General features: G+C 53.1%; 1 protein-coding gene and 1 long non-coding RNA gene across 6 annotated transcripts in view; one reads left to right on the top strand and one right to left on the bottom strand.

The window, feature by feature from the left end:
* Positions 1-23,131, top strand: part of ARHGAP26 (Rho GTPase activating protein 26) — a 132,403-nt gene that overhangs the window by 49,434 nt on the left and 59,838 nt on the right. For all 5 annotated transcript variants that reach the window (XR_014572334.1, XM_083798702.1, XM_083798700.1 and 2 more), the window contains exons 12-17: positions 3,999-4,035; positions 10,761-10,826; positions 12,177-12,251; positions 19,803-19,890; positions 21,034-21,092; positions 22,089-22,194. Coding sequence is in view for 4 of the 5 variants with exons in the window: in XM_083798702.1 (XP_083654828.1) it covers positions 3,999-4,035; positions 10,761-10,826; positions 12,177-12,251; positions 19,803-19,890; positions 21,034-21,092; positions 22,089-22,194 (431 nt within the window). In the remaining variant the exon portion in view is untranslated. The remainder of the gene's footprint in view (positions 1-3,998; positions 4,036-10,760; positions 10,827-12,176; positions 12,252-19,802; positions 19,891-21,033; positions 21,093-22,088; positions 22,195-23,131) is intronic.
* On the bottom strand, positions 16,388-19,795 carry LOC310881392. Its single transcript, XR_014572344.1, has 2 exons — positions 19,279-19,795; positions 16,388-18,756 (listed from the first exon to the last, which is right to left on the bottom strand). It is a non-coding gene; the product is annotated as an uncharacterized lncRNA (long non-coding RNA).

Here is a 23,131-nt window from a genome sequence, read left to right as displayed (position 1 = left end):
CCTGGTTTTCAGCCATTTAGGCAGAATCTTGCTCCAGTATTTGAACCTGACAGATTTGCAGAACTGTGCCCAAACACCGTGCAGCCTCTTAAGTGTTACAGCTTTGGTTGGGCCAGTTTGAATTTTAAGTAAAAACCCATTTTGTGTATGGAATGGAGTTGTTTTATAGAAAGGATGTGTGCAAACATGCAATTGCCATATGAAAGCATAGTTAATTTATCACGGAGGTTAATAGACATCATGGCCAAACCAGTGTGAAATCTGAAATGAGGAAATAAACATAAAATTACTTAACATCTCCTGTTCTTAGTTCCCCTTCCAAACCCCATTTACTTCTTTTTTTCCTTTTCTTTACCCACAATGTCGTTTCACCCTAAACAACCTCCAGGCAGTCAGTTGTTAGCTGTTGGCTCTTTGCATGCTCACGTGTGCCTTTTTTTAGGATCAGGTTGTAAAAACTGGAGAATTAGGTTCATAGAACCTAAAAGCCTCTGCTTTACTTACAGGTCAGTCTCAGAATTTTTCAAAATTACATCGGAAAGGTGGCTTAGGGAGGCCTTGTTTAAGCCTCCAAATAGCCATGACTCTGCCGAAATTAAGCAAGCAGTAGTTTCCACTAAGAAAGACACAATCCGATTTTGTTCGAGATATTTGACCATCTACAGTATGAATTTAGAAGACTAAATTCAAGGCTTCAAGCAAATTCTGTATTAGGTTAATAAATATTTTTTCTATTAACATCACCTCTGAAACTTCCTGGTAAAGATAGTTTGGCTCTGATGATATGATCAAATGGGAATAATTAGCAAGAGAATGACTTTTAAAGCGAGCGAAGCGCCGCAGGGTAGGGATTTGTCTCCAAGTTAGTCACTAGCCCCAGTTCTGTGAGTTTTATAACTAAGTATTCCCACACGCGATACGCGGCGCATCGGCCCTTCACCTCCGAGCAAATGCTTTTTGGTATAGCAAAAGTTCTTTTTATAAAATCTAATGATTGTCTTGGAAAAGGAAAGGACGTTACAGAATTGGGGCTCGGTTACAACTTTGATGTTGTAGCGTGGTGTCAGTGCATTACCGCACTGGCGGTGGCTAAAAGGTTTGTCCTTAGCAAGATGGGTGTAGGACGACGGTACCTTCTTGTTTTATGGTTGCACAGCTGACCTCTGTGTGAAATTTCCTTTATGCCGTGTGCATACTTTGCAGTTAATGGCATAAGCATACTGCGTTTCCTTGTCTGTCCTCTCTCTTTTTTTTAAAGAACAGTCTCTGATGATTAATAACATCTCTATGGTTTCATTTAACCAAATTGGAAGAACGAATATGCAGGCAGACACATTTTCTTCTGCGGCTGATGGGCTGCGTGCCGTAACTCGGAGCTGCGTGACCGTGCTTGGGGCCTGGGCAGCAGAGGAAGCCGTCGGGAGAAGGACAGCGGACGACGAAGCCGTGCTGGGAAGCGCGTCAGGTGCCAGAGCAAGGGGCTGAAACCTGCGTGGACCCAGAAAAACGGAAAACGCTTGCTGTCCCAAGCACAGGAGCTGGTGCACGCTCAGTGAGGGCAGGTGGCTGGGCCGGGGCCGCAGCCCCGGGCAGAGCAGGACGCTGACAGCCGGGGCCTCGGGGACAGTGACCTGCCGCAGGCGGCAGACGAAGCTGTGGGGTCCCAGCCGCCCTTTGCTGCACGCAGCTGCGGGTGTGGGCTGCTGCGGTCAGCCTGGGCACGGGGCCGGGCTCCGAGCCCCAGCGGGGTCCCCAGGGAGGGCCGTGCGCTCTGCGAGCCTCTGGTGAGCTGGAGTTAGCGGAGCTCTGCCTGCTCCTTCAGCAGCTCCTCGGGGGTGTAAGCGGAGCTGGAGAGAAGCGTTATTAGAGAAAGCTGGCTTCGTGGCCAGGGCCGCGAGGCTGCGCTGCTGGCGGAGGAGCCTGCTGCGTATTTCCTTCCCTCTTTTCGCTTATTTTTATTTTCTTGATACAAACGCTGCTCCTGGAGGAAAGCTCACTTGCTGACTGGCTGCGTTTGCTGCTGGTTCATCCCCCAGTTTCCAGATGTGGGACGATGGGCTTTTCTCCTGCAAACAAAATCTTCACTTTGTCCTCCGCTACGTAGCTGGGCCCCTGGGAGCAGGAGAGGGAAGGTGCTCCTTGGGAAACCCTGCAGGAGGGGGGGATCTAGCACGGTGGGGTCAGTCTGTGCCCGTACCCTGGTTTCGAGCTGATCTGTAGGATTTGTGGCTGCAGGGGGGCGCTCCCTGGGTCACGGAGCCTGCAAGTGCCTGCTGCCCCCCGGCTGGCGCGTGGCATCGAGGGTTAAAAATAAACCTGCGGGAGATATCTGAACAGAAAGATGTCTTTACCGCTGACGGAGTTTCCTCATTCGGCTCGCCGTCCTGACTGGCACGTGCAGCTGGAGCGGGAGCTGCTCCGGGCCCACCTTGGCACCGCAGGCGTGGAGCTGCAGCCTCGTGGTGCTGGCTGCGAGAGGCAGGGGAGCGCAGGAACACCGTGGGGTTTTGTCGAGCTCCGAGGAAGGCGTCTGGGTTAAGTGACTTCACAGTGAGAGTGCGGAAGCGCCGTGTGGCGCACAGCCGTTCGGGGGTCGCTTTTTGGGGGCGGGGGTGAGGGGCCGTTGGGTTGGAGCCGCTGCTGGGGCACCCGCAGCTCAGCAGCGCCCGTCCGGCCACGGCTGGCACCGTTCCCGAGGGCAGGATCCTCTCCCCTTCCCGGCCTCTGCTTCTGCCGGAGGTGTGGGGCGCATCCCGGCCGTGGCAGCCCCGCTGGAAGCACCCGGGGCAGCTCGTGCATCCCCCGGCCTCGGCGCTCCTTCGTGCCCGCGGTGCGAAGGGCCGGGAGCCGCCTGACGGCAGAGGAGGGGCCTCTCCTCCTGCCGCTGCCCTCGGGGGCGATGTGTGGTCCCTGCTGCCTGGCGTGTTGCTATCAACATCGCCGCCCGTGGAAACTTTCCTTCCCCGCTTGCTATTTCTGGCTGCAGCATGTGATTAAATCAGTTCCCTGAGCTTCGGTCCCTGTGGAAGGGGGCTCCCAGCTTTGTTCCCTGGGAGAGGAAGGGTGTGCACGCCCGCGGCTTTGTTTAACGGCCCACACAGGCTTTTTTCCTGTTCTGATGGATGCTGCCACACTCAGCTCCAGCTTGTGATGCTGACCGAGTGCCGTGTGTGTTTGTTTCAGCTCTGGGTTGATGAAGGACTTTTTTTTTTGTTTTAACATCTTCATCTATTGGGCTAGAGAAATACAGCCTGTTTGGGTCTGAAGGCTGATCTCCTTACACCTTTTCGTTGTGCTAGGTTTTTAAATCATGCTTAGACTGTGATTAAAACCTTCTGCTGTCATTTCCCCCTTTTTCTTGTAACCCACTGAAGCTCTGCTTTAATCTAAAGTAGCCAAGCTGTAACAGGGGTCAGGGCAGGAGGAAGAGCACTGGTATTTGGAGACAGGAGTCTCGGGATGAAGTCACAGCATCGCCTCTGAGGGTGGCTCATCCTGCTGCATTTCACGTCCTCCCTGAACTCACTTTCCTTCTCCTCTCTTACTCTTTGCCTGACTCATTTATTCACTGTAAGTGCATGCGAGTGGGGAAGGCTGCTCCTGGCCTGAGGAGCGCCTGCCAGATGTTACTGCAGTGCTCACGACACGAAGGGAGCTGCCTGCTTTGCTCCGAGTTTTATAACCTTTACGTGTTTGAGAAGAGCAAGGAAGAGGGGAATGCCCCTCTCTGTTTGCTTTTAAAGCCCATTTAGTTTCCATTCCCACCTATTCTGTCCCATTTGCATTCCCCCTTTTTGGGAAGTGCTCTGGGTGTTGTTTCAGCACAGCCCCAGGGCTGGGGCACCTGCTGGCGAAGTCTCTGCGGGCCCTGGGACCTCGCCGGTGGGGCCGGGGCAGGTGCTCCAAAAGCTGCCGCCAGCGGGTGACACGAGGTGGGTCCGCGGTCCCGTCCCAGCTGGAGCCAGGTCTTCATAAGGCTTTCTTCTTGTGTTTTCCAGGTCTACAACTCGAACAAGGACAACCAAAGCGAAGGCAGTAAGTATCCCTTTCTAAGCAGGGCCCCTGAGAAATGTCTGTGCCGTGCAGTTCGCAGCCCCGGCGGGGAGGCTGGGCTGCTGGCGGCGGCGCCACCGGGACGGGGTGATGGGGGTGAGCGTGGGGACTGCAGGGTGGCCCCGGGAGAGAGCCACCCAGCTGGGGACGGGCACAGAGCTGGGGCGGCCGGGCCCACGGTCACGGAGAGCGGGGTCGGGCGGTTCCCTCGTTCCCCAGGTGCCAGCATCCCTCGGGGCCGGTTCCTTTCGTGCGTTGGAGCAAACGGTGCAGGTGGCAGCTTGCAGTGACCAACTTGCCGTGCTGGGCCAGAACCTGGAGAACACACTTGCTTTTTCCAAGGGGGAACTGGAACACAGTGTAAGGACTACAGAGGTCCCACCGAGTCAGCATCGTCACCAACAACCCCTTGGAAAAATAGGCTGTTTTTACCATAGTTCAGGCAAAGACCTGAGTCAAGAAAGCATTTGTTTCTCTTAGAGGAGCAGTGGCACCAAGTCCCAGCTCTCATGCCCTTTGGTTCAAAACCCGTAGCTGGGCCATTTCCCTGAACTGCCGTACCTGCGAGGCTCGGAGCGGATCCTCCCCTCCTTCCCCAAGTCATCGGTCACGCAGGAGCCCGGCCCGCACTGATGGCCAGTAATCAGCCCATTTTTGTGCTGCCTCAGACAGGGCATTTTCATCTTGAGTAGAAGCATTTTTCTCACAATAATAGGTATAATTTGCAGGTAATTTTCCTTGTGTCCATTTTCAGCCCTGGCATGAAGCAGGCTCTTCCTCATTTCTGCTCTCTGCGATGTGGCTTCTCCCCTCCACGTCGGTCTCCCACGTTGTCCTCGTGGTGGTGGGGACCCAAGTGAACCTCGCAGGTACACACCGGGCTCAGCCTGGGAAGGGCAGCACAGACAGTGCCCTTGCCAAACATGAAGCCTGCCTGGAACAGCTCAGTGTTTTCTCCATTTTGCAGAGGACCAAAATAAGTTTTTTAGGGATAGAGAACGGGACTTACTCAGCTCTGTCCTGCTCTGGCCATTAATTGCCACCGCTCTGTGTGTTCCCTGTGCTCGGCCCCTCGCTGTGCCAGGACAGCGTGTGTCGGTTTGGCTCAGAAGCTGTTCAAAATAACCATTTTCTAAACTTCATTGAGGGGTGATGCAAAAGCAGGGAAAACATTTGGGTTGGGGGCGGGGAGGAAGGATCACTGAAGCAATTACTGCTTCTGAAAGAAGTGCTTGTCAAACTGTGACCTTTCCGTCTTACGTGCTGTCAGCCAGCGATCCTCGTGGGGCTGGTGACTTAGGCTGGAGTCATCCTGCAGGGTGCTGGCGGCTCTTGGATAAATGGGAACAGCTCGAGTCGGATGCGTGCGTGGCTTTCCCAGGGTCATTGTGTTGTCTAATCCTAGTTTTCAGCTGCCAGGCTTGCAGCAGATCCCGTGTAGGGGCTCCTAAATGCCTGCTTAGGGTTTCCTTAGGGAAGGGCTGCCTGCTGCGGGCATGGAGGTTGTTTTCCTGGGTCAGTCTGGGACGGGCGCTTGTGCTGGAGGGGCACTGGCACCCTGCGGGGTGCTGAGCTGGTGGCACTGCCATCAGCAGGAGGGCCCCGTGCCCTGTGCCCAGCCGCGCAGCCCCGCGGTGCTTCCTTCGGCTGGCGCGGCCGCGTTGCATTGCCGGCCCTGGCGGCTGGGCGTGCTGCAGGCTGGTGGCTCTGAGGAGAAAGCCCGTTTGTCCCGGGCTGGGGCAGCCTCTCCCCGTGCCTCCTGTGCCAGGTCCCGGCGCTGGGCTTCCCGTGCGGCTCTGGGGAGCTGTCTGTGTGCAGTGCTGGGGGGGAGTGCTGTGCTGTGCCGCGCTCCGGAGCAGATCAGCCTTTGGCAAAGGGCAGCGAGACTTTGACAGAGGCCCAAGTGCCAAGTTTCTCCCCGCTCCTCTTCACCAGATGAGTACGAAGATGAGATTTAATCAGCTGAGGAGGCCGTGGCAAAGTTGCTCGTGTTTCAGTGTCTTTTCCGTGTTGATTTTCACCTTTAAGTGAGAGCAATCCCAGTTTTGTGCTGGGGAGACCCTACCCACCAGCCCTGTGTTGCGGGGTGTGCTGGGACCCCAAAACGAAGGCTGCTTACGTAGCCCTGCTCCTACGCGGTCTGGTGGCAATTATTTTCACATACGCCTCTCGCTGGGCCGCTGCTGATATGTTCAGACATCTGACTCTGCTTTAGCACTCATTAAAACCATGCCTGTAGCGAGCCGCTTGCCTCACGAGCTACACTTCAAATTGATTTGGAGGCTGGCTTCGTGCCACGGAGCCCTTGATACAGGAGCTTCCTATAAGGACTTGAAATGAGTGTAATGATTGAATGGAGTCCGGATGCAATTCCTGACCCTGAAAACCTATATAACTCTGCTTCCTGCTCGTACTTATGGCAGTCTGAAAGAGATTCAGAGCACTATAGCGAGGTCTGCTTTTTGGCCACTGTCTAATTTTACAGAGCTTTTGGATTTTACATCCTGCTGTGTGGCCAGATGGCCATCAGCCTGCCGGGTGATTTATCTTAATCTTCTTTGGGAGCTGGGAGGAAGCAGTGCAGAGTGCTGGGGGGGAGCAGGTATCAGCGAACCGCTAGGGCTGGATGAATTTAGATGCACTGGTTCGCAAACCAAGGGGGCTTGCTCTGCTCTGTGGAAACAAATCCTCTAGGCTGTTTGTGCATATTGCATGGCAAAGCACAAAAAAACTCCTTTCCTTTCTGCTCCCCACCATTTTCCCCTCCTTGATTCATATCCACTTGGTTGCCCATCTAGCTCAGGACCCCATCAAAGGCTGTCTTTATTTGCACAAGCTCTTTGCAGGCCTCGAGTCCTGTGAGTGCCCTGGCGGCACTCTGCGGTCCTCCCCACGGCTTGGCAGCTCTGGCAGCTCTCTGCTAGCTTGAGACCTGAGCTAAGGCTGAAAACTTTTCTCTCTCTCCGTGGCTCTTAATACCACAGTAGTCTTTGAAAGAGCTCATGGTCATCATCATCATCATCACGGCACTTTGTTATACGGCATGGACATGTGGTGGGGTGTGCAGAAGAGCCTGTGCTGACCTTGCGTTGCCGTGACCGACGCGTACACATCTGGAGTCAGCAAGGTTGCCTGAGGCTAAACAGAGCTGACCGTCTTCTTGCCCCCTTACCGATGCTCTGATATGCCATATCAGCGTAAAGTAGAAGAATTAATGGATTAAATAGAAATAATCTTGTAGGCAAAAATAGAACAGGATGAGACCAGCTCAGTAGCACTAGAAATGTGATGCCACATGAAGGTCAGTTCAGTACGTGTGTGTGTGTGCGTGCAACAGCTGTAGCACAACCTGCATCGCCTTTGCTAACGTAAAAGATTTCTGCGAGGTTGCAGTGTGAATGCCGCCTCTCAGCTGTGCGCTGGAGTGCTGGTCTTGTGTGAGCAGCCCGTGGTGTGCACCTCGGGCTGGAAGCTGGCTTTGGCGTCTGTCCCCTGGGGAAGGGGAGCCTGCAGGGACAGAAAAACCGCAGGAGGGAGGGCTGTAGGCTTTGCCCCTACAGCGTGTTTGGGTGCATGAACAGAGTGACATACTGCCTCTGCTGAGAACAGGCGCTGTGAATCCACTGCCTCCGACGACTGAGAGGCACTTTTAAATATATAGGAGGGGAATTAGGGCTGCCTGTTGTGCAGAGCGGAGATTGGCCGCGCTTCTCTGTGGCAGATCTGAGAGTTTGCTCTTCGCTGCTGCCTTCCCTCTTTTGTTCCCTGGCCGCAGCTGATGGCAGGAGGCAGCTCCACAAGGGTTTAAATCTGAGCGTGGGCTGGGGGGTCCTGTCCCTGCTGTCCACACCTGCCTGCATCTGCTTTGCTCTAGTGGTGGTGCCGAATGGAAGCTCGGGGCTGCCCGTCGTTTTGCTGCCGGGGTGAGCGGAGCGAGCGTGAGGATCGGGAGCGCAGCAGATACAAATCTGCCTTTGATCTGTGCTGGTGCAGTACTGAATCATTGGGTAAATGAATGAGATAAAGAGAAGCTGCTTCTGTGAGAGGGGAAATCAAGCTTTTATGATGCTCATTAAAAGTTAAATTTAAGGATGAATAAAGGCACTTTGGATATTTAATCAGATATTATTTCTGGATATAACTACTGCAAATAAATCCCTGACCTTTCCTGATCCAGAGCTCAGCAACGAGTTGAAGAGCTTATTCATCTACTTGGGAGGATTATGCTCAGTCATTTCCATCCGGAGGGGCTGCTCCTGCTTCTTAGCGCTGCTACTACCGAGCACCACCGGGAGGTGCGGGCTAGCCTCCTGCTCAGCCCCTGCTTGCCGGGCTCTGAGAGGGGCACACGGGGAGGAGGTCCGGTGCTTGTAAGGGTCTTGTGCTCAAATCCAAGCGTGCTGGGGACCGAGTGAAACCTGCTGGTCCACAGGGATGGCTGGCACTTGAAGTGTGTGGTAGAGAGCCTGAAATGGCGAGCTGTATTGGCTGGATAGCACCGCGCAGGGACAGCAAAAGACCAGGGTTAGGGTCAGGACTAAGCCAACTTAAGCCCTGCTGAACTCTCTCTGCCTGTACAGTTTCCACCCCACAGTTGCTGGCTCTGCAAGTACCCCCACGGTTGTGGATTTCAGTAATCTAGGGTGCTGTAGCGTTGTGTTGCCGTTCGGCGGCGTGTTGACTTCTTGTTGTGTCTGTGCTCGCAGCGCAGCTGGGAGCTGTGCTGGGGAGCCCTCCGGGTGCCCAGCGAAGCACCCCGCAGCTCCGGGATGTTTGCACATCCTGCGGCACAGGCATCCTCCGGCCTGCGCGCTTATGTTGGCTCGGCGCTCCGGTGTTCTTGCCCAGAAAAATACAATAGAGCTGTTTTACTGTCTCAGGTTTTTGTGCCATTCATCAGGCCAGTAACAATGCCGGCAGAGAACACGAAGCGAGTGATTAGTAAGGGATGGCACCATGCAAGCCACAGGCAGCCAGCGAACTGGCAGCTTCTTGTGAACCAGCAGTGAATCCGTGCTCCAGTAAATGGTGTGAGCGGGGAGAATGACAGGAATAAAATCACTTGTGCCCTGCCGTGAGGACACTGCCAGCCCCGGGATCTCCTCCGTTGCTGTTGGGCTCCAGACAAGCTGCGGTGCCACATCTCTACCAACGCGACATCCCCTCGTGTCCGGTTCACGGGGAGTGGGTCCCCGGTGGGTTCCCCAACCCTCCGAGGGACTTCTGCCCTGCGCAAGGTTGCCCAGACCATTGTCTAGGGGGAAGTAATTTTTCTTGACAAATTACTGCCTGTGGGCGGTGTTTCCCACACAGCAGTAGAGAGCTGACGAGGACAAAATCTCCTTCCAGCAAGTATTTGTATCCATGTATTAGTAACCCCTGAAAATTAAACAGGAAAACCTGCAATGGCATGAGTTAATTGGGTTTTACATTGCATTAACACGGATCTTTTAGATCTGACTCGCAGGCAGGGTGAGGTGCCTTCCAGACGTCCTAGTTTGTCCTAAATAAATGTTTCACTTGTGCTAATAAAAGAAGGGGCAGTTCTTGAGCGGCGCCCACCTGCCCAGGAGGGAGGTCCGTGGGACGTGGTGCGTTACCTTCGTGCCATTGCATCACGGGGCAGGCAGGAGCGGCTGCCTGCAGCGGGGTGCAGGCACCTCGGGGTGCAGGGACCGGCCGTCCCAGGGCTGCTGCTCTGCTCCCCGGGGACAGGTCCCCTCCTGCTGGGCACAGAGGAGCAAAATCTGGTTTTGGACAGAGCAAAATCTGTTCCCATCGCCCAGCACCTATTGCTCTTCCACACGCCATCTGTTCTCTCTGTTTCTACCTCCACGCTTTTGCCATTCTTTTGACTTCTGTACTCCATTTACCTTCACAGAAAGCTATTGCTGCTCGTATCTATCTCCTTCTCTCTTTCACCTCTCTTTCCCAGTTCTTTTTAGCTATCTCTTCCTTTTACTGGCACTTTTCAGTGCTCTAGCCTGTCATATGGTTTGTCCTTGAAAAAACTCTCATCTGCAGAAAAACGCCTCAAAAGCCACAGCAAGAAATGCAAGCCAGCGCAGTGCCTGTGCCCTGCTCCTCCAGGCAGCACGTGGGAGCTCCATCCCATAACCCAAACCCGCAGGCCGTCCCGGCGTGCGGTGGCCTCGAGGTGAAGCCACCTCTCCTGCAGGTCGGCGGTTCGGTTAGCTGGGTGGACAGTTCGGGGGATTTGTAGGAATTACCTGGCTCTGAGATGAAGCAGGCTGATTTGTGTGCTGCTTTCAAGGATTTGTCATGTCAAAATTATGATTCTGCCTTTTTTTTTTTTTCCAAGCAACCTAGTGTTTCCAGACAAAGGTCTCCTCAGGATACCTCACCTTGATCCTAAATTAATATTTTGACCAGCTGTAGACATAAATCTCCAGCCTAGCCAGGGGCACTGCTGCTCGGCAGGACGTGGGAGGTGCGGGTTCAGAGCAGTGCGGAGGCTGATGACGGATGAGCGCCGTGCGGTTGCTGCATTACACCTGGTGCAACTGCTGTACTCGTGCCTCTCCTCTCTGAACACCTACCTTATCTCCCTCTCCTTCCCCCCCCATTTGAGCGGTGATACAGCCGTGCTTTGTGTGGCAGCGATGACAGCGGGATGAATGGCACGCTCGGTGTGACTCCGTCCCTCGGCTAGGTGTTTATCACTTCTCTCTCCTCTTCCCTTTCAGCCGCCCAGCTGGATAATATCGGCTTCAGCATTATCAAGAAATGCATACATGCTGTTGAAACAAGAGGTAGGGCCGTTCACCAGATGGTCTTGTTTTGGGGGAAGGCCTTGAATCTGCTTGTAGCATAGCGATTGCTTACCTGCTCTTTTCACGAACAGCAATGATTCATTAACCCTCCGCATCCCACATCTGATAACCACTTAATAGGCTCCCCCAAGTCCCTTTGCTGAGACATGCCTCGGGTTGGCAGCGGTTAAGCAAACACCAGAGACGGGGCTGAGTCAGGGAGCGCTGTGCTGCCTGCGGTGTGGAGGGAGGGGAGGAAACCGCAGACATCCCCGGAGCGTGCCCTCGTGCGGTGCCGGCACAAAGCCTGTCCTCCCCTGTGGGGCAGAAAGCAGGGATGCGTTTCAGTCCTTCCCCTCACGAAGGCTGGGTGCACACAGACGGCTATCTTGCAGCGCCCGAGCCCCCTCGGGGTGCAGCCTGGGTCTTGTTCTCCATCGTTTCTGAGAGCCGATGCCTGCGCTTGCACAAATAGGTGAGAAGGAGGCATCGCAGGAACCTTTCGGCTCAGGAGGGTCCCGAAGCGGCAGTACTTCTGTCGGCGTTCTTTCTCTGGGGTCTTCATGCTGCCCCTAGGCAATGTAACATGCCATGGGCCATTTAAACTTGGCGCTTTCCCCTACAACGCTTGCCGTGCAAAAGCTGCTGCCTAGAGTAAGGGAGCAACTGGGGGTCGCCGGGATCCTGCAGGAAGGGGAATCCCCGGAGATTTTCACGCTAGCCGCAACTTTCTGTAACATTCAGGCCAAGTTTTAAAAGCCATATGAGAGCAAATGAATTAAAAAACAACCCCCCACCCACAAAAGGAAACAAATGGGTAGATGAGTCCAAACAAAGCGACTGCAGTTATCAAGGAAAATTTAGAGAGCCTCAGCCTGGGAGGTTAGGCATCCCCCATCTGAGGTGCTTCGGGGGAAAGAGGGCATCCATCACCAAGTCCTTTGGATGCTGTAGCAAGTAGTTTGGCTCAAGGTCTTTTTCCAGGCTATGTGTGAAGAACATGTAGAAGTCTTAAACCTCAGCCTGAAGAATTGGCACAGTAAGATTTTTTTCCCAAACAGCCTCTCTGTTATATGTTGAGTGCAGATCCTTCGTGGTACACCCGTGCTCCCTGTTAGTGGGGTGGTGGCAAGGTGGCCTCGGGTCTTTGATTCCCGAGCTAACTGGGGCATTACTTTTAATCAATACATGAAAGCCCTAACATCAAAACCCATTTTTACCCTCTTCTGTAATTTTGTATGTAGTTGATGAGAGGGTTTAATTATTGTTGCTATTAGGGAAGCCGAAGAAATGAAAGAAATGTTAGTAGCTCTTTTGACATTCTCCTAATAAACTCTTTATTTTTTCCAGGGATCAATGAGCAAGGGCTCTACCGAATCGTTGGAGTAAACTCCAGAGTTCAAAAGCTGTTGAGCATATTAATGGGTAAGTGTCTCGTATTTTGTTAAAGGCGAGCAGACTGTGCTGCTTTGAAGTCTTACAAACCAAGAACGGAGGCTCTTGTCTGGGTACCTAATCGTGGTGACTGTGCTCTTAGGACCACATGCTGTTAGAGGCCGGGAGGTCCCGGGGCACCACTGGCAGGTTACAAAGGTAGGACTCGTGTAGGACATTGCTCTGAAAGGTCTTCTGGTGCAGTCACTGGTGTCCCGCTCACATGCACTACAAATTTTGGCAGCCTTCCCTAATGCAACTCAAATCTTCAAAGAAATAACTGAAAGCTTTGGTTTTCAATCTCATACCTGCCACGTTGTTCCCGGAATATTTTTAAATTAATTTCTCTTCTGTTTTGCATGCTGCCTGTGGCTCTTCTTACTTTCCCCTTGGACCTTCCATGCCTGTTCTAACACGGTCTTGCACAGACGTTTCAAGCATGCGTTCCCCTCATGCCTGAGGCATTGGGTCCTGCGGTTCTGGGTGCTCGGGAGGAGGGAAGGTGTCAGGTCATGCTGTGGCAGAGCTTCGTGTTGGCCCCGGTGTGCAGCCATTATCAGAAACCTCTCCCTGCCCCTGAGCTGATACGATGGCACAGGAGGCCGCAGTGCCTGCTGCAGGTGCCTTTGTGCTCTGACCCAGCATACCCCCAGGCCTCTGCTGAGCACAAAATGTGTAGGAGCAAACAGGTTTGTGGCTGTCAGCAAGCTGCCGGTCGTTCCTGGTGCAGGGTAGGTCTGGGGCTGCTTTGGCTGACGGTTCCTGGCGTGTCCTTGTCAGTGGTGGCTGGTTTCCATCACCCCGGGACCCTGCAGAGCTCTTCGTTGGGTTGTGCTTGTGGGTCTGCATTGTAGACTTCGTAGCCTGACTCCCAGCCCAGCGTCAGTGTTAACTATAGCCTGGTGGGTATACTTCAAAAGAAATGCGAGTCGTTCCCTGTCCTGGCTCTGGTCTTTTCGCCACCTTTCCAGGCCTTGGCCTGTCCGGGAGAACCACCCCTGCTCCTTACGGCCTTGTCTGCGACCAGTGCTGGTGCTAAAGTTGTGGCTCTCTGTGACTGAGCAGCTGGTTTCGTCCTCAGAACTAGCAGGGGGGCATTTGCATCCCCCAGCTGCAGCCCCGGGGAACTTTGTCCGTTTAGACATGGATGAGGCACATCTGAGCAAATACCCACTTGAGCTGGAGCAGCAGCAGCTGCGCTTCTCCAGTCCTGCCTCCTGCTTCTTAGGCTTGGCAGAACCGTGTATGAAATAGGTGCAGTAATGAGGAAATAAACGCCTGATAATTTGTTAACAGCCTTAGGAATGCGTTTGTTGCTTGTTGGGACAAATGAGTGACATTTGTGGTCTTCTTCCTCTTTTCATTTGCTTAGTGTCGTTCCTTTGCAATATAACTTCTGTTTCTTGCTTTCACAAAATGCCAGTGCTCCTCTCTTGGTGTGTTTCTCCTCGCAAAAAGTTTTAATCCGTTGTGTTTCACTTTCAATATCTTTCCTTCTCCTCTTCCAACTCCTTTTTCTTTTCCCATCATTAGAGCTCACTGAGCAAAGCCCCTGGTGGCTGTAGCAGTTGTCAGCACTAACCTATCCAAAATTGATAATCCAGCGAGACTATTAGGAAACAGAAGGGTAAGGCTCTAAATCACAGTCCCTGGCTCCTGCCTGACGCAAGGGGACATGTCTGCATCAGTTACGCTCTGGCATTTGGAAAGTTAGCTGCAGTCACAAGAGCCAGTGACTGCCTCTTTTTCTTCTATTAGTAGAAGTTTGGCGTAGGCTCTGGAGCATGTGAATATGTCCTGCTAGCCGCGCAAGTACAGCAGATAAGCCACGGCACACACATTTGGCGCTATTGCATTAGAGCATCACTCAAAGAGCATTGCTGCCCACTGATAAAAATAGGCTGGGGGCCGGGTGCCCGCGACGTGGGCAGGTCCGACCTGCCAGCTCCTCTGCTCGTGGCTTTCGTGCCGGTGTGTAACATCTCGAGGGCCGGCAGAGCGACTGAACCTGTTTTCTTCTCACACGGGCGTAATTCACCCCATCGGTCGCAGCCTCGCGGCTCTGTCAGTTCTGCTTGGAGGCGCTGGGGCTGTGGCAGATGGCAAAACTTGCTTGTTTTAAGAGCTCTCCGGGGCCGGGAGGGATTCAGAATTTTGGACCCCATCCAGCATCCATTATCTGCTCAGCGACTGAAGCCACTCAGCTGTCGACCTCGTGTCTCATAACGCGGTGATATATAGGCAGCGGTTTCGCTTTGTCCCGGCATGTCTTCATTAGCTGGCGGTGCTGGAGGGCTGACGAGAGGCGGGTGCGTGCCGGCGGGCTGCCGGTAACGTGGCCGGTGGGTGTCCGAAGTGCGACCCCTTTTGGGGATATCCCCCGCTATCGGTCGCTGGGACTCTTTGCAAACCCAGGTCTCCCTGTCTTTCTCCGAACCACCGGCAATTAAATCACCTTCACACGGTGCTAGCCCTCAGGTGGTCTGTAAAGCAAGTGTCACACTGAAACGCCTCAGCTGTCAAGCCCGCTTTTGTTCCCTCCTGTCCCTCGAGGAGTTGAAGGCAGCAGCACGGCTCTGCGTAAACGTTCGTGTTTGCATCAAGCCCACGTGAACTGCGAAGCCAAATTTTGCTTGCAACTTCAGGTTTCCCTTATATTTAGAAATGAATGTGGGCAGCGTTAGTGATTCACATACAGTTTAAATGGCAAAAAGATCAAGTTTCAGCGAGCAGCGGCTGATGTAAGCGACACTGCCCTTGGCACGAGGCGTTTTGCAGGAGGTCAGCACGGCGCTGGGCCGAGCTGAGGCGCTCCGGGGTGAGCTGCAGCACGGGCCGGGGGCTTGGGCAAAGCTCTTGGTCCTCGCCGAGACGGGGGAACTGGGGAGGTGTGCGTCCCACCGGGAGCTGTGAGAGGCAGGTCGGCTGTGGCAGGGTAAGCTGCCTTTCTCCAACCTTCACCGTCTGCCATCAAATTGAGGAGAAGACCCAGCAAATAAATAAAGTTCATCAGTCGGAGCTCCCATGGACGGGTTTATGGCTGAAGTGCGGGCGCACAGGACGGCAGCTCCCAGCGCGCAGAGCTGCTGCTGTGACTCGGCGTTAGGATAAACGGAGCGCGACAGCGTTTGGCCTGGTCTCACTGCTCCCAGTGCGCAGCAGCACGGGGTGGTGAGTGAGGCTTCCTACAGGTCATAGCTGCTCTGATCAAGTGGGTCCTATGGCTGTTTCGGAAATCTCTCGAGCCACCCAAGTGTGGGTGAGAATTACGGCTGGGTGATGAGGTTGTGCTCCAGGCAGTTCCTCTTGCCATGGAGAAATTGGTGAGGAATTGAAACCAGCTGTTGTACGGCAGCAGCTTTCTCCATCCCCAGGAAATAGATGAAGAAATTCCTTAAAAACGGGCTCCAGGCAGTGACAGGGCTCGATGGGGTGCTTTTGGAGCCGGGGCTACTGGGGGTGGCTGCTGCGGCGGGTGGCCCTTCCAGCCGGACTCTGCTGGAATAAAAGGCTTAGGGAAGTTAATTTTTCACTCTCTTTTGCTTAATCCTTTTCTGTATCTGCTAAGAGACATCAGATTAGTAATTTACAGCAATAAGCAACTTCAGGGTTAAAACCGAATTTGGCCTGTTGGATGTTTTATGGGCACTATTTCACGTTTATACCAGCTCCTGTGGAGATCTCCTTTTGTAGAGAGAGCAGCTAGCTTGTGGTGCTAGCTGCATCCATCTTCAGCTTGGGAGACAGATGCTGCACGTGTAACCCACAGAGCTAACTATTGCCGACTCATAAATCTGGAGGTCAGGGAGGACTGATTATTAGCCCTGAGCCTTTTCACGAGACCAACCGTAGAATTTCACCTACTGTTTAATGAATCATGCTTGAAAACTCCTGGATGAGTTTTTCAAAAGACATCCTGTGTTGAGTTGTTTGCTCAAGTTCAGCAAAGACCTTGCTATTAAAAAGTTGTGGTTTCTTGGTTTTATTTTTTTATTTTTTTCTGATACCAGGCTTATCTTTAATCTGTTAAAATTGCCTCCTTAAAAAGGTAGTGCAATGGGAAGTTGCCTTGGCATTGACGAGGAGGGATAGTATTCATTTGCGTGATTAATGTGAGACACGTGACCTTTGTGTGAATATACATTTCTTAAATGTTTACTTTTCAAGTGCTCCTCTTGATGCTTTTTTAAATTAAAATAAACCCTTTGCCCTGAGGGAAATCCTAACTCTTATTCAGTGCATTCTTTTAATTAGTTTTAAAATTACACTATGTTTACCTATTGCTTTAAAATTCAAAAGCACATTATACATGTCTGTGAAGAGAAAAATACCCACTGAGCTGAAGCCATGGGACCAGATGGTGCTGGCAGCTGTATCCAGCATCAGCGCTTGGCCTTGGTAGTTGTGTCTGTAGTGCCTCTCTGCCTTCTGCCCAGCCTCTGACGGGAGGTTTTGCGGTTTTATATCACGGAAAGGGCCTGCTCCTGTTTCTCCTGAGCTCTGGAGAGGTTTCCCAGTGCTCTCGGTGGGAGTAGGATCCTGCCGTGCGTGTTTCTGGGTCCTGCTCACCTGGAGCTGCGTGCTTGCAGCCAAGACCTCCAGGGCTGTGAGGTGCAGGGCTGTGTTAGCGAAGAGAATTCACAAGGCAGCATCAAAGCAGGGCGGAAACAAGGCATTTATGCCAATGGACGTGACATGTTTGTGTCCTGCTCCTGCCTCCTCCCCAGTGGTGGCCGGAGCACCGTCCCTCGCTTCTGGCCTGGAGGAGTCGCGGTTTTCAGTCGCGATACTCTGAGCCTTCGCGTGCGTGTGCGAGGTCCCCGTGGCCGGGCCTGTTAGTGCAGATGGCGTGGTGATTTCTGTGTTGACTGGGTCTGGTCATCAGCAAAGACTCCAAACCAGTGTCACCCGCCTTGCTGTGGTGCTTCCCGCTGGTCCCCGAGCAGCCACCCGAGCGTGGCCGGCGGGGCTCCCGCAGCCCGCGGAGCCTGGCCCCGGCCGTGGGTGGAGGTGCCGGAGAAGGGAGCGGTCGCTGCCTTCCTACAGGCTCGTTCATTGTCAGAGCGCTAAGGTGTTTTCTCAGAAATCAGTAAAAATAGTGCCTTATTGATCTCACTCTGGAACTTTGTGCAAACAAGCCTGGCTTCCTGATCTGGTTTGGTGGTTTGCAAAAAAACAGGGAGAAGCAGAAAAGCGCAGATTCCTGCGAGCAGACTTTCCACAGCGGTTGGTTCAGGTCGGCGTTTGGAAAGAACACGCTGTTAGTCCAGAGCCTCGTATTTACACCGTGCGGAGCAGCTGCACGTTTTTTTGATTTCTTTAAAGGAATTTTAAAAAGGGGAGATAGGAGGGGAAAAATGCAGAAAGGAAGGAAAGGCCCCGGAGGAGATGGAGAAAAGAATGCTGCAGTATTCGACAATAAAAATAGAGACGCTCCGGAGGCTCCCTCCGAGCAGAGGGAGGCCCAGAACAGCCTCGTGCTGCCAAGAGCAGCCGTCACTTTGGAAGCACGGACGCGCTTCTCTGCAGAGGCTGGGGCAGCCCATCCCGCAGCCGTGCCGCGCAGCCTGCCACGGGGTGCTGGCTCCAGTCCCAGCCCCGCTGGGGCACCGGTGGCGTTACGGGTCCGCCGTGCCCTGCAGGGCTGGGTAAAGGTGTGAGGGTGTGCACGGCTGGTGAGATGGAGGTGAGACCTCCCAGCTGACCCGGTTTTGTGGGCAGGGAGCTTGGCTTCCAGTCAGTCCTCCTTAAAGAAGGAGGAATAAAAAAAGACCACTTCTGGTCCTGGCTCATGGGGACGCGTGGTTCACAAACCAGCTCCAAGGCTGGGGGTGCAGCGCTCCCAGCAGCGCCGTCGGGCAGTAAGTGCTGGTTTGTGGATGCGGGAGGGCTCCTCAGGCTGGGATGCAGCATCTGCTCGGCCTCGGCCGGAGGTGGCCCCAGGGACCTGCTGGGACCAGCTGAGCATCGCCAACACAGCATCCCGTAACGTAGCTCCTGCCTCTCTTGGGTATCCTTTGCTGCCGCTTGTCAAAGCCGAAGCTATCACAAGGAACTAGTTATGGCCAGGAAACATTTTGTCATCCATTCATGTTTTCATCTAACACAGCTGTGGAGGGTCGGGAATTCAAATTGCAGAGGCAGGCTGAGCGTGGCAGCAGCTCAGCCCTCTCCTCGGCTCGGCGGTGGAAACGAGGACCTGAGAAGTGTCCCTGGAGGGCGGCGATGCCACCGTGCGTGCCCGTCACCCGTGGCTCAGAGTCCTTCCTCGCAAGCGCTAGGAGGCTGCGTTTGGAGGCTGAGCCCGTGCCTGGGTCTCTGCAGCGCTGTGGAGCTTGGTGATGGTGGAGGCAGCTCGAGGGTCGCTCCCTGCCGGTGCCGCGCTCCGAGCGAGCCCAGGCCGGGCTCTCCTCGCCGCAAGGAAATGCTGCCGGGCCTGGCGCTGCTGCCGCGGGGCCTGCGGGCAGCTGTGGGGTGGAGGAGGGTGAATCAGGCGCTGGAAAAAACCAAAGATGGCAAGAAACGGCCTGCTGCTGCGGAGAGGATGCAGGAGCAGAATAGGATGACACCAAGAGGCCAGAGGTGAATAAACAAACCGCAGCGCAGCTCTGCCGCGCCCAGCCCCGGCCGCTGCCACCCTGCCCCGCTCAGCCCGGCCGGGTGTCCCCGTGCTCCCCCCGCTCGCACCGCGGCAGCGACGCGGCCTGGCTGCTCCCCACGTACCTCGGGGTGGCGTGAGGGCACCCCGGGGGCTGCAGACAAGGTAGCGGGAGCACCCAGCCCCAGAGCACCTGGGCACCAGCCGTGCCGAGGCGCTGCGTGCGGCCACCCCGCTGCCTCCTCCCTGTCCAAATGAAAGGCAACTGCGGATCCACGCCGCCTGGTCTTCCACAGCCTCCCTGCCACCTCCAGGGGTTCGTCCCTGCCTCGGGCAGGAGAACAAAACAACCCCGTGCCCCTGCCCACCGGTACCTGCCCCGGCCACCCGCTCTGTCCCGCCGGGCCCCAGGAGCCTCACCGCCACCCGAAAGGCCGCACCACCGCCACCACCGCTGCTGCTGCTGCTGCTGCTCGTGTCCATGCAGGCTGTGGCGATGCCTTGCAGCCCACTCGAGGCTGTGACTTTTCTGCTGAGTCCTGGGGTGCCCTGTGGTTGTCTTGGTCCGTGTCTTGTTTGTGCACTGCTGCCACTGCTGTCATTGACCACCCCAGCCTCCTGCCCCCTGTTCGGTGTCACGCTTTCAGTCCAACTGCCAGGCTCGTTGCTCATGGTTAATGTTTTTCTTTTCTTTTCTTTCCCGTTTTTTTTTTTTTTTTTGGTCCCATGTAAGTGAGTGTGTCCCATCTCTGGTGATGAATTCTGCTTCCTTGCAGAAGTGTCTGCTGGGGAACAGCTTGTGGTCACTGGGGTTTGGAATAGCTAAGAAAATGCGACGTGATGATCTTCCCACACAGCTGGCTGTATTCTGCTGGTGCTGGAGTGGTATGAGCTGGTATTATCTTCACTTTGGTTCACTTTTGTCTTTTTTTCTTTTTCCTTAGATCCAAAAACAGCCACTGAAACAGAAACCGAGATCTGTGCAGAATGGGAGATAAAGACCATTACTAGCGCACTGAAAACTTACCTGAGGTAAGGGAGAAAAGGCTTGTCTGTCGTGTGGCTTCAGGACAAATTCAGCAATGATGTGGGATGTTACTGCCTACTATTGCCGATACTTAACAAAAACACTTTGATATAAATGAAGGAGAAACTGCTACTAGAGAATTTATTCTGGCTTTTTCCTTGACCCTCCAGCATGTTTGAGTAGGATGTGGGGAATACGTTGAGCTCTCTGACAAATGCATATACCGTACAAATGTAATTAAAAAAGCTCATTCTTGCATGCCCTGCCTTGATTTCAGCTTCTGCCTAAGCTTTTCATGGTAGGCTTCCACCTAATGACTATGTGGCAGAAAGTGAGCACCGTGCTCCTGTAAGGAGCAGTTGTTACAGAACTGGGTGCTTAGCTTCGTTTTAGTAATAATTTCTGTATGAAAGCCGATGCCATTATCATTGTGGGTTATCTTCCAAAAATGTTAGTTTGTTGGCAGCAGTCAGTATTTCATTATCCACAACATGCTTCTACCTGTCGCGACTGCAGGTTTTTGCTTTCTGTTGTTCTGTGTGTTGGTTTGGTTTTTTTTTTTTTTTTTTTTGAGACGCAGAGAACAAGAGAGAAGCTAAATCCAATTAGGGTGATGAGTATAATTAGCTTGGTGGATCTCAGCCTAGAAAATCACAAAACACTACATAATTTTGCTTGATAGGCAACCTTTGTTCCAGAGTTTGAACTGTTTGCAAAGCAACGAAGAATGTCGCCAGCATCACGATGTCCCACTGAAAGGATGTACAAGTGGGAGGGGAGAATTGGAAATATAATGGGAACAGCGACTGTTAAAGTTTTATGACTAGGCTTGTTTCTCTTTATAATTTATTTTTAAACTTACTTGGAAATCATGGGCTCACTGTTGTACTAAAACTGTGTGTTACTGAAGAAAAGCCAAAATTAAAAATGAAGTTAGTATGGTACTGAAAAGGGAGGAAGAATAAACTGATGGTACTTTAACAGGTCTTATGCCTTCTGATGAGAGGAATTTATTGGAGTTGCTATTGCTTAGTTCTGCTCTTTAAAAAGAGAGCTGACTTTCTGGTAACAGCAAAGCTTTATTTCTGCAATTTTGCGGATTGTGTTGCTCAGATGTGTTTTGTGTGTGTTACCTTTTTATCTTCCAGAATGCTTCCGGGGCCACTCATGATGTACCAGTTTCAAAGAAGCTTCATCAAAGCAGCAAGTGAGTTTGTTGATGTTTATGGCATCGGTCTGAAGGAGGAACAGAATTTGCAAGCAGCTGAGCGTAACCTCTACCCTGCTGCTCTCCCACTGAACCCTTGTTCTTAAATCCTGGAGAGCAGAATAAGAATCGAGATGCAAGGGGCAGGGTGTTGTTTGGGACTTACTGGGTACAGAGGAAACGCGGTGCGGGGCCAGGGGAGAGCTGGCTGATGGCAGTAACTGGCGCTGCAGTTATTTCTTTCTCTGACCATCAACTGCCAAAATGAGCGAGGCCGTTGTTCAAACAACACCTACGGTGCTTTGATTAGATCGGTTGCGGTTCAGATGTCTGTGCTGCTTTCCTTTGTCTGCTCTAGGAGGATGCTTTAATATGGGAGCAGGTAATTGTCGGTTAGCAGCTCTGTGCTGGTACGGCCTGATGCACACGGGTGAGGACCGGTGGGTTAGGAGGCTCCCAAGGCTGGTGGTCACATCGGTGGTGGCCTCCTGAAGACGGGTCAGGGCAGGGGACTCCTCGATGGACCCTGCTTTCAGGCTGTTGGGGCATGTCTGCCAGCACCTGCAGATCCAACCAGCCTGTTGAGACCAGATGCTGAAATCTTTCCGGGCGTTGTGCTGAGCACATTCTTACGGTGCTTGGAAACACATTGGATGAGAATGTGCTGATGCTTCCCATTGTTGAAACTGGAGGAACACTCTGGTTACAGCCAGCCCATTTCCTGATCACAACTGGCTTTTCATATGGCTGGCATCTGCTCCCAGCTCATTGTTTCAGCCCATTAGCTTCTTCCTTTTTCAAACAACTGATTGGAGTTGGTAAAGAGAAAAAACACTGTGGAGGATACCCGCAGCGTGCCTGGGTGTAGGTCGGAGTTAGGGAGTGGGAGCCTCGGGTCCCCGGGATGTCTGTCAGTGTTGCTCTTTGGGCCCGCATGCCTTTTTCTGTAATAACCCCCCTGACGCAGGGATAAATCATCTTCTATTTCCAATGCAGAACTGGAGAATCAGGAATCCAGGGTGTCAGAGATCCACAGCCTTGTTCATCGGCTCCCGGAGAAAAACAGGCAGATGCTGCACTTGCTCATGAACCACTTGGCAAAGTATGTATATGACTGATATGTTTTTCTCTCCATTTTCCACTTCCTCTGAAAGTTAATAGTGGTAAAAAAAAGTTTCCTTGTGTGTGTGTTTGGTGTTGAGTCATATCTGGTTTACGAGTAAATGGAAACCTGTGTGTGCGTGAGATGGGGATCGATACCCGGGGCAGCGTGGGAGGCAGGGGAGGTGGGCTGTCCCGCTGACCTACATCGCTGCGGGGCCCTGCGGGCGCTGCCGTGCCCAGCGGTGGCAGGAGGAGCGCCGTGCTGCTGGCTCTGCGGCACGGCGTTAGCGGCGTGTCGGTGGGCTTGGCTGTCGGGAAGGTAGGGCGGAGGTGAAGATCCTCGCTGGGGTTCAGATCAAGCCTAGTATTGAAGGACTGGAAGTTATTTCTTTGCAGCGATAGGATACTGCTCTGGGGCATGTGTTCTGCCTTTGTGCAGCTCAATTAATCGATACTTCTAGGTCACCTTGAAACTTTTCAAGGGCAAAGGAGTTGAATAAATTTTTTGCTTTCAATGATAGAGCTGACCTATAATTTCCCATCTTCTTCCTGCTCCTGCTGGTTACCATGGAAACCTTTGATTAGTGCTTAAAAAGTGAAAGCATCATAAGGTGTTTGTGCCAGCCTCAAGGCTGCGGGGTTGCACCTGCCCTCGTCGTTCACTCCGGTGCTGTGTGAGCAGGAGGGATTAGGCAGGGCTTAGAAACCTGGTGAATGAGTTAATTGGCATAACCAGTTAGAATAAATCTGGGAGAACCTGAAGTTATCTGTTGAAGAGAAAAAAATAATAAACAATATTTGAAATATGCTTAAAAACGACTCCAGATGCTTTCTTATGACATGTGTTTGTATCTGTTCCATGGACTCCCCGGGTAGGCTGTTAAAAACCAAAGAGCTGGTTTAGATCTCAGTTTCAAAACCTTCTGCATTTACAG

The sequence above is a fragment of the Anser anser genome, assembly GCF_964211835.1.
Source record: "Anser anser genome assembly, chromosome: 14".
Taxonomy (NCBI): domain Eukaryota; kingdom Metazoa; phylum Chordata; class Aves; order Anseriformes; family Anatidae; genus Anser; species Anser anser.
Note: the sequence above shows the minus strand (reverse complement) of the source record. Positions and strands in the feature narration are given on the sequence as shown.